This window comes from Ochotona curzoniae, unplaced genomic scaffold, assembly GCF_017591425.1.
Source record: "Ochotona curzoniae isolate NIBS_2020 unplaced genomic scaffold, NIBS_Ocur_1.0 scaffold_4505, whole genome shotgun sequence".
In the NCBI taxonomy this organism is placed as follows: Eukaryota; Metazoa; Chordata; class Mammalia; order Lagomorpha; family Ochotonidae; genus Ochotona; species Ochotona curzoniae.
In genome coordinates, this window is record NW_024467118.1 from 28,572,586 (window position 1) to 28,584,914 (window position 12,329).

General features: G+C 38.3%; 1 protein-coding gene across 1 annotated transcript in view; it reads left to right on the forward strand.

Moving 5' to 3' along the window:
* ATP10D (ATPase phospholipid transporting 10D (putative)) overlaps positions 1–12,329 on the forward strand; it is an 86,368-nt gene that overhangs the window by 30,633 nt on the left and 43,406 nt on the right. Inside the window, exons 4-9 of the mRNA XM_040966357.1 lie at positions 577–781; positions 1,585–1,670; positions 5,620–5,726; positions 5,966–6,097; positions 6,469–6,596; positions 6,718–6,970. Of these exons, the coding sequence (XP_040822291.1) occupies positions 577–781; positions 1,585–1,670; positions 5,620–5,726; positions 5,966–6,097; positions 6,469–6,596; positions 6,718–6,970 (911 nt within the window). The remainder of the gene's footprint in view (positions 1–576; positions 782–1,584; positions 1,671–5,619; positions 5,727–5,965; positions 6,098–6,468; positions 6,597–6,717; positions 6,971–12,329) is intronic.

Here is a 12,329-nt window from a genome sequence, read left to right on the forward strand (position 1 = left end):
TCAAGGAAAAAAAAGGAGCTGGAAGATGTTTTCATTGCTTATTAAATTTTTAGGTAAAGCATGTATACTACTTTATTTTGGCTAGCTTTGTGACTCTTTTTTGGTGTTTAATAGACTAAACTTCACTGCACTGTTTTTTTTTAAGTTTAATTTATTTTTATTGAAAAGTCAAATTTACAGTAAGAAGTAGAAAAAAGGAGAAAGATCTTTCATCCACTGGTTCACTCCCCAAGTGGCAGCAATGTCTGGAGTTGAACCAATCCCGAACCAAGAACCAGGAACATTCTTCCGGGCCTCCCACGCAGGTGCAGTGTCCCAAGGCTTTGGGCCAACCTCGACTGCTTTCCCAGGCCACAGGCAGGGAGCTGGATGGGAAATGGGGCTGCTGGGATTAGAACTAGTGCCCATATGGGATCCTGCTGCATGCAAGGCAAGGACTTTAACCACCAGGCTACCACACCGGATCTTTCACTCTAATATTTTAAATAAACTTTAAGCTGCACACTAGAAGTAGAAGGAAAACCTATCACATGTGTCTGGTTTAATATTCTTTTCAAAACCTTTGCTCATTTTTAGGAAAGAGAAAAAATACATTGACTACCGTTGGAAGGATGTCACGGTTGGAGACTTTGTTCGCCTGTCCTGCAATGAGATCATTCCTGCCGACATGGTTTTGCTCTTTTCTACTGATCCCGATGGAATCTGTCACATCGAGACTTCGGGTCTGGATGGAGAGAGCAATTTGAAGCAGAGGCAGGTGGTTCGGGGATTTGCAGATCAGGTATGTCGTATCCTCACAGATGGTGATGTGGTTACGTTTCTCCCACACACAGTTGATCATTGCTCTTGGCACTGAGATCAGGTGCATATGTGTTCAAGGTGTTCACAAAAACTTTAATATCAGAAATTACCTGCATGGTTAACAACAGCTAACACAAGTGTCTTCTCTTCCTTATTGATTATAAAGTGTTTACTCAGTAGAGAGTCTTGAATGGATTTCAATACAGAACATTCCCGTTAGTTGCAGATGAGTGCTGATGTTCTCTGCTCATTTATTCCAAGGCTTGGGTTCTGTAATGATACCTGTACTTTTGCTGTACGTGGGAAATTGATGTCATAAAAAAAAGCCATGCTGGGGCCCAGCACAGTAGCCTAGCAGCTAAAGTCCTCGCCTTGCATGTACCACGATCCCATATGGGCACCAGTTCTAATCACAGCCACTCCACTTCCCATCCAGCTCCCTGCCTGTGGCCTGGGAAAACAGTCGAGGATGGCCCTAAGCCTTGGGACTCTGCACCTGCGTGGGAGACCCTGAAGAGGCTCCGGGCTCCTGGATTTGAATCAGCGCAGCTCTGACTGTTGTAGTCACTTAGGGACTGAATCAACAGATGGAAGATTTTCCGGTCTATCCTCCTCTCTGTATATCTAACTTTCCAATAAAAATATTTTTTTAAGTTTAAAAAAATCTTGGAAAAATGCCATGCAGCTATCTTAAGAATTGGTAAAAGTAATAAAATGCATATCAGGTGTTTAATTTTGAATGCTTCTTATTTTGTGATTTTTTTTTTAAATAAATGCTTTTAGGACTCTGAAGTTGATCCCGAGATGTTCTCCAGTAGGATAGAGTGCGAAAGTCCAAACAATGACCTCAACCGATTCCGGGGCTTCCTGTGAGTGATGCATAACTGACTTCCGTGGGTGTGAGTGGAACTGCGCTTAATCCAATGCTTATGCCCTTGGACTCAAGTTATCACCAAGGGCCATAAGTGTAACGACCTCTAACCGACTTACTGCCTTCTTTATTCGTGTGATTGAGGGTTGTGGGGAGAGAAGGAGAGAGAGAGAGGGAGCCTGAGTGAGCACACACACGCATCTTCTGGTTAACTCCAGAGTTGCCTGCAGTAGCCTGAGCTTGGCCAGGACTGCAGTTAGGAGCTGGGACTACAGCCCAGGTTCCCCATGTGGGCAGCAAGAATACAATAACTTGAGCTGTCACTGCCTCCCAGGGGCTTCCTGAATACAAAGCTAGAGACAGGAACCAGAACCAAGAACTGGAACCAGGCACTCTGATACAAGACGGAGGTGATCCAATCCCTACGCTAAATGCCAGTTCCCGTATTTTCACAATTTGATCATCATTGACACACATATTTAAAACAACAGCTACATTGAAACTTAGTTCTTAAAATATGTCCAGGATCTCTTTCAGAGGTGTAAAATATCTTGCATGACTACACGAAGGCTGACATGTTAGTTGTGTGGAAGAAGGCATGTGGCCAGATACAGCAGCTTAGGTCCTGCAGAGTTAGAGCAGCTGTAGGCAATTGCAGTCTTCCAGCTTGGAGCGTGTCTGAGGAGGTAGGAACACCATGCCAGTGTTCCTCTGGAGGCTTCCTGGGCCTTCACACCCCTTCTGCAGGACTGCTAGAAGTTGTCTTAAGCGTTTAACTCTGCCACTGAAGAGTTTTATGAGCCTGAGCCAAATTTACTTATATTTACTTATATTTTGGCCCTTACTTGTCTCCTTTACAAAAGCAGGGTGATTGGTTAAACCTACTCCATACTGGTACATTACTTGACCAGAAATGTTCCCAAGTGACTTTTTAAACCAGATTTTTCTTGATGCTATTATTCTGATATCAAAAGCATGCAAAAGCATTTAAGAAAGACTTGTAGCCCTCATGAACTTAGATGTAAAAATTTTAAGTTATCGCAGATAAAGCTGAGTTTTAGAAAATGGATCGTGACCCAGTGAGAATTCTGCTAAAAATGCAGTGTTGGTCTAATACTTGAAGTTCAAACTAACTCACCATATTAACCCATAACAAATAAAATTATAGAAATGAGGTAAAAAATGAACATCTCATGCAATTAGAAAAAAGCATTTGATGAAATTCTAACTTTTATTCTTGTAGCCTAGAGATGGAAGGTGATTTTCTCCACTTAAATAACCTAGCCAAAACCTACACCTAGATCATAAAGGTGATAAATGTTTTCCTGTAAGATAAGGAACAAGATGATTGTTCACTCTCACAGCAGTCAGGCAGGGGGAGGAAGGGAAAGCATAAGTTAGAAGTAAAACCGTCTTATTCATAGAGTGATGGTGGGTTTAACAATATTGTAGGAAAAAGATCAATGTAACAATTGTTTTTTTTATATACTAACAATGAGCTATCTGATATTTAAAAATTTTAAGCAAAATGTTTCATAGCATCAGAAAAAAAATATATATCCTTTAGGATAATTTGACGAAAGACATGAAAAAAAAGTGTACATAGCAAGGTGCTAAACATTGCTAATAGAAAGTGAAGACCTAAGTAAATGGAAATATATTGTTCCTGGACTGAAATACTATATTGCTGCCCATGTTCCCCCAAATTAGTCTATAGTCTCAGTGCAATCTCATTAAAAATCCTAGCAAATATTTTTAAATAGCCATAAATGCATTTTAAAATGTATGTGGACATGCAAAAATCCTATAATAATTAATAATTAAGACAGGTTAATAGAAGAGACTATGGAGTCCAAAAATGGATCCACATATTTATGAACCACTGGTTTTTAACAAAGATGCAAAAGCACTTTTGTAGAGAATTTCAACAGATGCGACAATAATTAGATATCTTACATTCAGAGAAAGAGTGTTCATCTTTAACTATCGCCAATTATAAAATGAATTCTAGGTTTACGTTTAACCTTAAATTATAAGGATTTTAAGAATGGGGGAAAGGTTTGATCCTAGTTAGAGGAGAATATCAAAATTGAATCTTCAAAACTAAGAATATGTAAGATTAGTCACTAAGTACAAACAGTGGTTGACATTGTGACTGAAGGAGGCAGCATGAAGAGCAGCAGCAGAGGGGTCTGGAGCCATAGTGTATTAGTAGAGGTGTACGTGGCTGAGTTTGTCTGCAGAGTGGCTGAGAGGAAGAAAGCGCATCTTGAGAACATTGTGTGTTTTGCCTAAGATGAAATATTTCTGCCGAAGCTGTTTGAAAATTTGACTGTGGTTAAGTTCTAGGCAGTGTTCCTGGAGAGAAGTTAGACAAAAAACTTCTCATCAGAAGTGTGTCTGTAAACCATCTTGTAGCATGGGTCCTATTGCAGGATTATTTTCTTCCATTTGTACCCGTTGATAAAGCTTTCTCTTGCACGTATGAAGTTTGGAACATTCTAATTTTTGACCTAAAGTCCAATGAGTCCCCTCTAATATCTGTACTCTTTCTCCTGAAGCTGGAAATCCTACTTTCTGGAGGAGCCAGACTTGTCTCTGACAGGTCAATTTTGCCCAGGGCATGTATTTGGTGGATTGAAAACAAATGTGAAAGTATTGTTAACCATAAAAATTTTGATCTTGGTAACTTTCCAAGACCCCAGATCCTGCCTACAATATTTTTGCTATGGTGTCAACTTGATAAGTAATTCCAAATGTCTGGGACTGGAGCCCTGGTGTCCCACCATTAGGTTTCTTTCAGTCCTTGGGGTATGATTATTCCTTCACACATCATTTGCTGGGATAGTCCTTGAGCCTTGTCTTAGAGCTTCTTTCTAGTTCCATGCCTATGTTAGTTCGTTGGTTCTCTAGATTGTCGCTTACCCCTGGGTTCCTGTGTAGTGTGTTTAATTGCCCTCTCGGGGGCCCATTTGTGATGGTTTCCTCTGATTCCAGTTTTTCTTGTACATTAGCAGCCCTGTTTCCTGATTAGCATGACTAACTGCTAGAGTGGCCTTGCTCCTGGAACTCCCAGGTTCCTTCTCCCCCAGTGATTACAGTGGCATTGTACTGCTCTGTTGATGTCTATGTACTCCTGTTTTGTTTTGTTTTGTTGTTCAAGCCATTGATTTGTAGAATAAATTGGGACCAACCATTTTGTCTATGGAATATATCACATGTTCAGTTTGGCTGCCTGCATCCTTCAGTGATGTTTAATATGTTTCTCTGACCTTTCTATAAACTGGAATGTGCCCTTCTAGAATCTGGTGGAGGGTGGGAATGGATTCCCTAGAAAGTAAGACATGTGTATTATCATATATGCATGTATCATACATGCACAGATGTTGCATACAGCTTCAGCGCCTTCCCACATCCTCTGAAACCACAGGCCCCAGATGTCCTGGCAGAGGCTGGAATAGATGCCTTTATTACAAACCAGGAGCACCACGGTGTCCCTTTGTCTCATTGTCAGAGTGGTGTTGTTAGCCACATCTCTTCATTATAAAGTTTCCCATCAACTTTTCACCTAATAACTTTGGAAATGACATATTAAGTACAAACAATTGAAAAAGGTAACTTCTAATTATGTCAATTTTTCCCTTGTCAACTCTCCAGTCACAATAAATATGTACCCCTCCCAAATTTTTTTTTTAATCTGGAACATTTTTGAGTTTCCTAAAGTAAGAAACAGAAATTGCTTTTTTAAAAAAAAGAATTAGTAGAAAACAAAGGTAAGTGAAAACTTGGTGATACTTTTTTCCTAACCAAAGCAAGTAATTGAAACAGCTCATGGGTCAAAAATTTAAATCTTTCCTATGACCTGCCAAGTAAAAAGACCATGAGTTACAGTTTTACATTTGCACTCCCGCCATTTAAACATAGGTCATATACTGTCTTTCTTACAGAGAACATGCCAACAAAGAACGTGTAGGTCTCAGTAAAGAAAATTTGTTGCTCAGAGGCTGCACCGTGAGAAACACCGAGGCTGTGGTGGGCATTGTGGTTTATGCAGGTTGGTCACACTTCCCATTTTCATCAGTCTCGTCCCTGCTTCTGCACAAGCTAGCAGTTTTCACTTAAGACACAAGTTACAGAAAGTTTTTAGTCTTGGTTTTCTAACTGGGTTAAAAAGCAAACTAAATTGAAAAGCATATTTTATGTTCCTATATGCTGTTGTTTTCCAGAGACATTTTGAAATATGTTTGCCACTTTAAATTGTGTGTTTTCTGACATGCTGTATTTCCCACACAGGCCATGAAACCAAAGCAATGCTCAACAACAGCGGGCCACGGTACAAGCGCAGTAAACTAGAAAGAAGAGCAAATACTGATGTCCTCTGGTGTGTCCTGCTTCTCATTATCATGTGTCTAACTGGTGCATTGGGTAGGCAAAAGTTGATTATTTTCTGATTTTGTAAAGCAAGGTATTAGCTTGAAGCATTATATTTTAAATGATATTCATCAGTTTGATTTCTAGAATGTAGTTTCTGTTTGTCAGTAATATCTTTGCTCGTGTCTTTACTTCACTCCTTGGCCAGCAAAATGTTGATTCTGGTTACATACATTTGCTTTGGTGTTGAGGTTACCTGGGAAGGGGTTTAGAGAGAGAAAGAAATATGTAGACATTTGAATTTGAATTTATTTCCAAAAACAAACAGTATATTCCACCAGAATCAATACGCAGAATAAAGTTCTCCATAAACCCTATAGCACAACCTTTTAATGTCTATGTGTGTGGTTTTTCTTTTTTGGAAGGTCATGGAATCTGGCTGAGCAGATATGAAAACATAATCTTTTTTAATATTCCTGAGTCTGATGGACATGTCATATCACCAGTGTTGGCAGGATTCTATATGTTTTGGACCATGATAATTTTGTTACAGGTAATTTCTATCGAGCTTATTGTAAAATTTTAGAAGTTGACTACTACCCCAATTACTTATAGTTTCTCTCTCATTCCTGTAGTATATTGCAATGCTTTAAAACTTGTTTGCATCTTCTTAGGTTTTGATTCCCATTTCCCTGTATGTTTCCATCGAAATTGTGAAGCTCGGACAAATATATTTTATTCAAAGTGATGTGGATTTTTATAATGAGAAAACAGACTCAACAGTTCAGTGTCGGGCCTTGAACATCACCGAGGATCTCGGCCAGATTCAGTACCTCTTCTCTGATAAGACCGGAACCCTCACGGAGAACAAGATGGTTTTTAGGAGATGTAGTGTGGCCGGATATGATTATTGCCATGAAGAAAATGGTGAGTGTTGGGTTCTTACACAAACCAGCATTAATATTGAAATTTTGTTGTTATGTTTTTCTTTGGCAGTCAGTCATTCAAGTACCTGATAATTGTGATATGAAAGTTCTAGATTTTAACATTTTCAATATAAATTGAGAACAAAAGTCTAACTATCTCCTGGGCTGGCTCAGGCATCAAGCACTTAACTCATTCAAATCAATTTGAATTGTTGTCCCTTCAAAAGTTGTTGCATCAAAGTGACACTTTGTTTTAGATATATATGAGGGGTAGAGGTGAGGCAAAGTGTAGGAGTAGTGCAGCACAGACTGGAGAATCCGAGGAAACCGTGGGCCATCTCCCTGCAAAACATTTTGAAAATAATTTCAAATGACTCCTGTTTTTATGTCATCTCAGTGAATTCACTGATACTTAGTGAAAAATAACTAATTTAAAAGTAAATACCATGAACTGCATAAACCCAAGTTACCTTAAAAAAGAAAAAAAAAAAACTTCCGTAACTTTGTTGTTGTTCATGAAAGTGATGCATGTTCCTGTGAAGATAATTCAGAGACATGGACAAGTCAAAAGTCCTAATCTTGAAATGTGAACCATCTTGAGTACTTCCAGTGATGAGCAGCCATCCATTTATGCTTTATGCACAGTTCTCTGTACATAATCATATATATTTATAAAATATTTATCTTTTATCAGAACACACTCTAATTCTGTTTTGCAATTTATCTCTCTTATCCAACAATGTTTCACAAGCTTTTTTTTTTTTTAAGATTCGTTTTCATTTGAAAGAGTTAGAGAAGAGCGAGCTTTCATTGCTAGTTAAATCCCGAACGGCCACAGTGGCTGGAGCTGAGCTAATCCAAAGCCAGGAGCCAGGAGCTTCTTTTTGATTTCCCACATGGGTACAAAGTTTTGGGCCATTGCCTGCTGTTTTCCCAGTCCATTATCAGCAAGCTGTATTGGAAGTGGAGCAGCTGGAACACAAACCAGCACCCATATGGGATACCCAGAGCTGCAGGCAGAGGCTTACGCTATTTGGCCATGGTGCTGGTCTCTGATATTTTTAAATATTGGCTCATATGTTTACATGAACAATGTAGTCTTTCATTATGTAAATAGGTGTTAATACAAGTATATGGTGGCCAGTTGGTTTGCAATTGAAAATATACTTGTGCTTAACATTGACTAATTTATTTAACAAATGTTTTGTCAGTTCTTAATTATGTGACATGGGTCCTTGATCTCATGTAGTTTAGACATTAGAGCTACAAGGAGACAAGATGAAAAAGTATGCAAATTTATCATTTAATAAGCATCTTTGTACATAAAAATTTGAATAGCTGTTTCCTGTAGGATTAATCCTTTATCAGATTTGTAGCTTGCACATATTTCTCCCATTGTTTCAGTTGCCTCTTTGCTTCCTTTGCTGTGAGGAACCATCTTAGCCCAATGTGACAAAATTTGTATATTTTTGTCCTTATTGTATGTGTTTCTGGGTCTTTTTCAAGAAGTCCTTGCCTATCTCAGTGTCTTGTAGGGCTTCTCCATGATTTCCTCTATTGGGAGAGTTTCTGATATTGGGTTTAGATCCTTGATCCATGATGAGTTAGTTTTTACATAGAGTGTTGTTTCATACTTTTGTACGCAGAGATCCAATCTTCTCAACATCACTTGTGGAAGAAGATGCCCCTTCCCTGGGAATTAATTTCAGCTTGTTTGTGAAAGATCAATTGGTTTTAAATGATTCCTTTCTCTGGGGGTGGAGGGGGTGGTCTCTAATCTGTTGTCCATGGGTCTGTTTTTGTGCCAGTGCCAGACTGTTGGAATTAAAACTGCTCTAAAATAAAGTCTTTAAATCTGGTATTGGAATTCTTTCCAGATTAGCTAGTATTGTTTAAGATTGCTGTGGCTATTTCAGTTTTTGTATATGTGTGTGTGTGTGTGTGTTTATTAATTTTAACATCATTCTTTTTCTAAATTTGAGAAGGACATTTTTAGTATTTTGATTTAGATTTAATCTATAAATTTAAGTAGTATGAGCATTTTAATTATACTGATTTTTCCAATTCATGAATATGGGAGGCTTTTCTTTGTTTCTTGTATTTTTCATTGCATTGTAAATTTAATTGTAAAGTTTTTTCACATTGTTGGTCAAAATTATTCCAAAGTATTTAAAAAAAATTTTATTGTGGATGGTACTGACCTTATAAGCTCTTTCTTAGCCTTGACATTTCTTTGTGTGTGCCAATTCTATTGATTTTTGTATTTTGACTTAATATCTTGCAACCTTGCCAAACTCTACAAGTTCCGGTAATCTCTTAGAGGAGGCTTTTATTTTCCTCATTTATATGATCATATCAGCAAACAGATAATTTTACTTCCTCCTTTGCAATTTGTCCTTTGAGTTCTTTTTCTTCTCTAAGAATTCCACCTAAAAACTTCTGTAACTACATTGGATGGCAAATGGTGGAAGTGAATGTCCTTGGCGAATTCTGTATCTTAGTGAAAATGCTTCCAACTTTTCTCCGTTTAACGTGATGCTGACCGTAGGTTTGACATGTATTGCCGAGATTGTGCTATGTTCCTTCTGTACTCAGTTTGCTTAAAGACTTTGTCATGAAAGGATGTTGTATTTCATCAGTGTTGTATTTGTGCCGTGCTTTCCCTGAATCATTGGGATAATCATATGGTTCTTATTCTTCAGTGTGTTAATATGAGTTGTGCTTATTTAAGTGTCCTGCATCCCAGGTATAAATCCCACTTGGTCCATTTTGGTAATCTTTTTGATGCATTGTTGCAGTTGACTAGCTAGTATTTTCTTGAAATTTTCTGAATGCATGTTAATCAGTGATATTGGTTGTATCTTTTCTGGTTTGGGAATTAAGGTGATACTGACCTCATAGAAAGAATCTGGGGGAATGGCGCAATAACCTAGTGGCTAAATCCTCACCTTGCATTCACCGGGATCCTGTTTGGGTGCCAGATCATATCCTGACTGCTCCAATTCCCATATGACTATAGTCATATGTCAACAAATTGGAAAACCTGGAAGAAATTGATAGATTTCTGGACACATACAATTTACCAAAAATGAAGGACAAAAGCATGGAAAACCTAAATAGAACAATAATCAAGATAGAGATTGCATCAGTAATGAAAACTCGGAACAACAAAGAACCAGTATCAATTCAACCAAATTGTTAAAGAACTACTCCCAAATTTTCTCAAACTGTATGGAACTTTCTTTTCTTTTAAAGATTTGCTTTTACTGAAAAGGCAGATTTACAGAGAGCGTTAGATATATAAAGAAAGATCTTCCATCCACAATGGCCAGAAAGGAGATGATCTGAAGCCAGGATCCAGGAGCTTCTTTCAGGTCTCCCATATGGGTGCTGTGTCCCAAGACCATGGGGCATCCTCCACTGCCTTCCCATGCCACAAGCAGAAATCTGATTGGGAAGCAGAGCAGCCGGGGCATGAACCAGTGCCCTCATTGGATCTCAGCTCACTCAAGGCAAGGATTTAGGCACTGAGCTATTGGGCCTCACTCGTTGATTTTTTTAGTCTATCTCTCTATTGATGAAAATGTGATGTTGAAGTTCCCAATTATCATTGTACTGGAACCTACTTTTCCCTTTTGAGCCACTAAAATTTGTTTCAAAAAGCCAGATGTGCTAGCATTGGGTGTATATGCATTTCTGGTAGTCACATCTTCCTGTAATTCAGGTATTTTTTCTTAAGATTCCACTATGACCCTCTCCATTTTCTCCTTGTTCATGTTATGGTGATGGTGTATTACGCTGTAAGAATTTCTAGAATGTATTAATTAATCCACCATTAGTTTTGGTGATCAACAGTTATTCACTGACAGAAATAACACTACAGCTAAATTTATGTAGAATGTTTGTAGTTTCCAAAGTTATTTGACTATAGATCCTTATTTTCAAGGGTAATTGTTTCATTAAATACACAGTGGGAAGTACTACATATTTTTTGTATTTACGTAACTTTGTTTTCATAATATCTAAAATGTTAACTAGAACCCTTTACCACTCTATTCCCTGAACATACAAATTCCTATCCAAGTGAGCACTTCTCTTCCATGCTTCCCTGTCTAGGGGAGATGCCAGCGGTACGAAATAATGTGTCATCCTGTTTAAACTGTGATTGATAAGGTACCTGTTTGGGAACCATAGTTTTGTATTACCTCTTGGAAGTGTGGACTCTACCTAGGCATGGAAACGTACAGAACCTCTGGTCTGTTTTTATTGACATTATTTTTTTAAAAATAAGACCTAGTGCATGTATACACATGTGTACACACACACACACACACACACACACACACACACACACACACACACACCACAGTGGGGACAGGGGTCATGGTGAGGATCAATTCTCTAAGTTAATCCTGTGACATTTATTTTCATGAGAAAGAAAATTGTGTTACTGTTGATCTGTGTTTCCTGGCCAGTCCTTCAGGGTTTTCTTGCTAAGGGGTTGCCTAGGAGATAATTTCATAAAGCATATTGCTACTTAGAAATAACCTCTTACACATATGCTATGACGCTGAGCACATCTGACAGCACCATCACACATTTTAAAATCTTGCAACTCACAAATGTTGTCCCTCAGCAACACCAGAATGTGTGTTGGAAACGCAGAACCTCGGTTCCCTCTTCAGAGCCTTTCTGGAAGTCTGCACATAAAAAGCCTCCAGGTGGCTAATACGGATATTATTGTTTAACATTGTGTCCTGTGACTGCTCTAAAAGGGAACACTTAAACCATTGACTTCTTTTGAAATGGTTTCAGATTTACAGAAAAGTTGTAAAGACATCATGGAGGGTTCCAGTACACAATGACTCCTCCTTTTAGCAGGCATTCTATGATACATTTGTGGAAATAAGAAACCAATTTTGATACATAATCAATTGAAACCCATGCTTTATTCAGACTTTCTGCTTTTTTTTACCTAACATCATTCTTCTGTCCTGGGATTACATCCAGGTTTCTATATATCAGTCTTCATTTATAATTCTCCAGACTTGACAATTTCTTAGACTTTTTTATTATCTTAACAGCCTTGAGGGGTGCTATTCAAGGATTTTATAGAATGGCTGTCAATTTGTAGTCCCATACTCTATAGAGTATCCGTATTAAACATATTTTATCTACCTGATATACACAAGAGCAGCACTGAACACTTTCCAGTTTGGAATCACACCCTCCCAACCCAAATCTCATTTCTAATACCTAGAAGCCATGAGACCCCTGGAAAAATGTCTAATTTCTCTGCACCTCGATAAAAAGGGATCAAATGGACAGTATCTGCCTCTGGATGATGACAAGGGTGAGAG